The sequence below is a fragment of the Vitis riparia genome, chromosome 3 (genome assembly GCF_004353265.1).
Source record: "Vitis riparia cultivar Riparia Gloire de Montpellier isolate 1030 chromosome 3, EGFV_Vit.rip_1.0, whole genome shotgun sequence".
NCBI lineage: Eukaryota > Viridiplantae > Streptophyta > Magnoliopsida > Vitales > Vitaceae > Vitis > Vitis riparia.
Genome location: NC_048433.1, coordinates 17,282,671 through 17,287,658, shown reverse-complemented (window position 1 = coordinate 17,287,658; position 4,988 = coordinate 17,282,671). Strand labels below are relative to the sequence as shown.

The following is a 4,988-nucleotide window of genomic DNA, read 5'->3' as shown; positions in this document are numbered from 1 at the left end:
ATCATCTTCCAGAGCCTTCATACTTTTCCGACTCCTCTACCCAACCATCCATATGGGGTCCGGCGCCGAGTCCATCAGGCAGGCATGCATGCATCGGCCAGGATCTGATCTTCCATCTTCTAGCTCTGCTAAATACGGGTATCAACCAAATCCATCGGCCATAGCTGCAACATCTCAGCCAGGGACATGTCGCGCACCTTTACACTATGCTCCACATATAGTCCATCACAAGTACCCTATCAGTCCAGGCTTTTATTATCAGGCGAAGTTTCATGCGTCCAGCATCTCAGCCAGGAACTTACCCCATACCTTTGTTCGATACCGCTGATAACCCTCCTACCCATGCAACCACATCGGGCATGCCTCCAGAATCCTTGCAAGAAATTTATCCGGCACCACCATTACATCATAACAATCCTTTCCAATCAGAAGCTGGGGATGAGGCACACTCATCAGCCATGCATGCATCCACCCCAAGACAGCACCAGAGTAAATGACTGAACGTTTAATGGTCAGCTCAACCAAATCCCGGGTCTAGAATTCAGCAGCTGATAACAATTATTAGATCCTGTTTCATTCTGGAAAGTCCCAAGTAAAAAAAAAAAAAAAAAAAAAATTGATTCTTATATTAATATTAAAATTAGTAAGTATTTTTAAATTATTTAATATTTATATTAATGAGCTAAAATAAGAAAAATAAGTTTAAAGTGATAAATAAAAGTAAATTATTGAATTTTATTTTATTTTCTTCACTTATTCTTCCCTAATGCTTTTCCTCTTTCTATTTTCCTCTAAATTGTCTAAGATCGTTTCTTGGTTAAACCATTAATCTTTTTACACTTCTTTTGTTTTTTTAATTTCTTGTGTATGGAACTTATTTTTATTTAAAATACTTTAGGAAAATGTTTTCTCTCCAACAAAGTGAATTTTTAATTTTTAAAAATAGTTTTAATATTTAATTTTTTTAAAAGTAATTATATATATTAAAAAGGTTTTCTAAAAAATTGTGAAATAGGCTGTTGGGGCAGTTATAGAGCTAAAGCACTCGTAATTAACCTAACTGAAGTTGTTAGAATATAATATTATAAGAGTCCAAAACGACACCGTTTGGCCGGGTTTCACAACATATCTTCCATTTAACCATCATGGTTCGCCTTTTCCCTTCATTTCTTCCTTCGAATGTTCATCACGCTTCTCTCTATCTCTCTCAAGATTTTCTCGGCTTTCCCCTGCAAGAAATTCTCTGGATTTCCCTGAAAATGAATGAAGAAAATCAAGGAAACGAAGCAAACAAGGGCGTCCTTCCAGAAACCATTGATCATGGCAAGAGACAGATGAAGGAGGAAGAAGAGGCCCCGAATTCCAAAGAGCAATCTCTCAACCGCTCTTGTACTTCTACGGTTATCCTCAATTCTTTACCTTGTTTATTTTAAATGATTTCTTGTCTACCCTTCTCTTTCCTCCTTCAAGTGTTTGTTTTGATGGAAATTGGAATCGGGGAAGAAAGAAATGAGGTGGTGCTGCCAATTAACAGTTGCGATCAAGCCTTGTTTGAACAATCTTTTTCTTTCTTTTCTTTCTTTCTTTCTTTCTTTCTTTCTTTTTTCATTCTAAAGTTTCGGAGAATCCATTAGCAACCCCACTTCCAAGCTTTCCCCCTTTAGTTATCTCAGCTAAGAGATTACATATACCTGCATGTGATTTTTGTCTTTTAACAGGTTTCTTCTTATAGAACTATGATATTACTTCTTTCTTGTTCTTTAAAGTTTCTTTATGGACCCAGTACTAACGAAGTATAAAGCAATGAATGGTGCTCTCTAGTCAGAATTCATTGGTTAATTGATTAATATCCAAAACTTCTTTGACTGCTACTTACAAGTTAGTTTCGGTTTTGTTTGGGAAATGTTTTCAAGAACAGTTAATGAAAATAGTTTTAATAATGCTTTGCTGTATATTAATGGTTGAGTAGAGCAAAGCTGGACCATCTAGATATGCGGGATCCAGTATGATTCGGACCAGAATAAAGGAGATTCGAGTGGATAAGGTGAATTAATTATCTTCTTTGTAGTTGAATAAAAACCTTAATATCTATGTTCAAATTGCACTGCCAATGCTCTCAGGTTGGTTATATCACTGGAACGAGAGCCCAATGCATTCGCGAAATACAATCCCTTTCTAAAGCTTCGATTCAGGTTTGTGATTTAACCACAAAAGATTATGTTAAAACCGATAATTTCTGCATTGCATATACAATTTTGTCATTTCTGCTTACAAAATCTCCTTTAAAAGTTGTTTCCATTGATGCTAGCTAGATATATATAGACTCGTTCAAGAAATATATTTAATTTTTGTACTTATACTATAATATATATATATATATATATATACACACACGTGTGTGTGTGTTGAATGGCATTATTATGTATGTTAATTATGATAATAATTGTCTACGTACTTTCATCAGATTATAGATCTGCCACCCTTAGGACTTGCGATAATAAGAGGAACACAAGATCAGATTGAGGACGCCCAGCAAAGGATTGATGACCTGCTCGCTCAGGTGAGTCATGCAGTGCTTATTTTTCTCTTCAAATCTGTATATGGGAAGCTTTTTGACAGGAGGGCCAAAGGACGGGTGCTCTTAATTTATTGGAAATGTCTGTTGTGGGTTTTTGAAGGGCCTTTTTTCTGATGCTCATTATATCTGGGTTTCTTAATTTTACTGCAGTGCCCAGACCATTCAGGTGTGCATCCAGACTTACTGCCTGATGCTAGCAGTTCTACCCCAGCAAGCCAATCGGGCATGCGTCCAGAACCAGCTGCTCAGTACCAGCCAAACCCAATAGCCGTGCGTCCACCAATTGGACCAGCCGGATCTTCTTCTCAACTCCCTTTAGAAGCTGGTTTGTATGCTGCCCATTACCAGGAGCCAAACCTACCAGCCATGAATTCAGCACTTGGGCCAGGATCTTTTTTCATACGCCCTTTAGAAGCCGGTTGCTATGATATCCAGACAGCTGCTCTGTACCAGCTAAACCCACTAGCCATGCATCCACCACTTGGGCCAGCTGGATCTTCTTCTCAACACCCTTTAGAAGCCAGTTTGTATTATATCCGGACAGCTGCCCAGTACCAGCAGCCAAACCCACCAGCTATGATTCCAGCACATGAGCCAGGATCTTCTTTTCTACTCCCTTTAAAAACCGGTTTCTATCATATCCAACCAGCTGCTCAATACCAGCCAAACCCACCAGCCATGCATCCACCACCTTTGCCAGGATCTAAATCTGTTATCTCTGCTGTGCCTGAAGTTGGTGCTTCATCCCCCCATCCAGAAAACCCATCAGCCATGCTTGCAACTCCTATTCCTTATCCAAGCTACCACAACTATGTTCGCCCTCCAAACAATACTATTGGTAACCATCCTTCCCATTTGAACACTCAATATCAGACAAGCCCATGGGGCAAACCTCCTGCACCCTGGCCGGAAATTTATTATGCACCACCACCACCACCACCATTACTTTATAACCATCCTTTCCAATCACAAGCTGGCTTACTTCCTACACCTCAGCTGGAAACTTACTATGCACCACCACCGTTGTTTGATAGCAATCCTATCGAATCACAAGCTGGCTTGATTCCTTCACCCCAGCTGGAAACTTACTATGCACCGCCACCATCACTTGATACCAATCCTACTCAATATCAAGCTAAGGATCCGGAAGACTCATCAGCCATGCATCCGCAAGCCTCAGAAAGCACAGAAAATTACTGAATGATAGGGCGGCTACTTCAATCAAACAAACAGTGGAATTTTACTACTTCCATTTATCAAGAATTCAGCAGCCAGTAACAGTTACAAGTTCCTGTCCTGCTGGGAACTATCTGTCTTGCAAATTGAAGGAATTTTTTTCTCAGGCACCCTTTTTGTTCATCTCTCTTTTGTAGAAAAGACAAATAATCCTATCATTGTTGGGTGAGGAACTAGGGTTTGAAGTAAATGAGATATGCGGACAAATTTCTGTACAAAATGGGAAGAAGATGCTACTGGGTTCAGAGAATATCCTAGCTTTTGGCTATAAATTTCAAACTGGGGATCATTTTTAATTTGAGGTTTTCAGTCTGTTCTAAACAGTACTGTTGTCAAAGAAACTTGCATTCCATTGGATTGGGGTCCAGGCTTCATCATATCCAACTGTAGACAATATGGTGGTAGCTTAAGGCGTTAAGTCTGTTAGCTGGCTAAAGCACTCATAATTAAGCTTAAGTTAATAATTTAATTAACGTAATTTAAGTTGTTAGGTAAAGAAGGACCAATAATAAAAAGGAAAAGGTTAAAGTTATATTTATATTAATTTATGTTTGATCGGAAGAAATTTAGCAAACCCATCATCCATAGCATGGAAATGATTAATGGAATTAAAAGGCGGTTCTTAGAACCATTTGAGAGTAATTTTAAGAAATGTTTCTAATATTTTTAACACTTAAAAATTTTGATCATTCAAATGTTAAAAATATTATAAGTATTGTCTAGAATCACTATCAAATGCACTTTTATTTTTCCAAATTTAATGATGAAAAAATCAAAACAAAAAGGGAATTTTAAATTGTTTTATTAATAATCCCATTTTATTCTTTTATGTGAAAAAGGAATTTCCTTGAAGAATCCAAAACAACACCGTTTAGCAGGGGTTTCATAACATAAAGTCCATTTCACCGGCATGGTTCGCGTTTCCCTCCATTTATTCCTTTAAATGTTCATATTGTTCCTCTCCATTCCTCTCAAGAAAGTCCCTTAATTTTCTTGGCCTTTCTCCTACAAGAATTTCTCTAAATTTCTTTTCGAACCATGAAAATGAATGAAAGGGACGAAGGAAATGATTACTACTCAAAAAGTGTTATTTCATAGCTTGTAATTAACTCTTTTAAACACTTTTGAGTAGTAGTTATCACCTTTTAACCCAATTAACATATTAAGGACCCTT

At 37.7% G+C, this 4,988-nt stretch overlaps 1 protein-coding gene across 1 annotated transcript; it reads left to right on the top strand.

The window, feature by feature from the left end:
• Positions 1 to 1,259: 1,259 nt before the first annotated feature.
• LOC117911002 (leucine-rich repeat extensin-like protein 3) lies at positions 1,260 to 3,778 on the top strand. The gene is made up of 5 exons (XM_034825169.1): positions 1,260 to 1,400; positions 1,970 to 2,044; positions 2,121 to 2,192; positions 2,465 to 2,560; positions 2,729 to 3,778. The coding sequence occupies exons 1-5, from the start codon at positions 1,260 to 1,262 to the stop codon at positions 3,776 to 3,778; spliced, it is 1,434 nt and encodes a 477-aa protein (XP_034681060.1).
• The last annotated feature ends 1,210 nt before the right edge of the window (positions 3,779 to 4,988 follow it).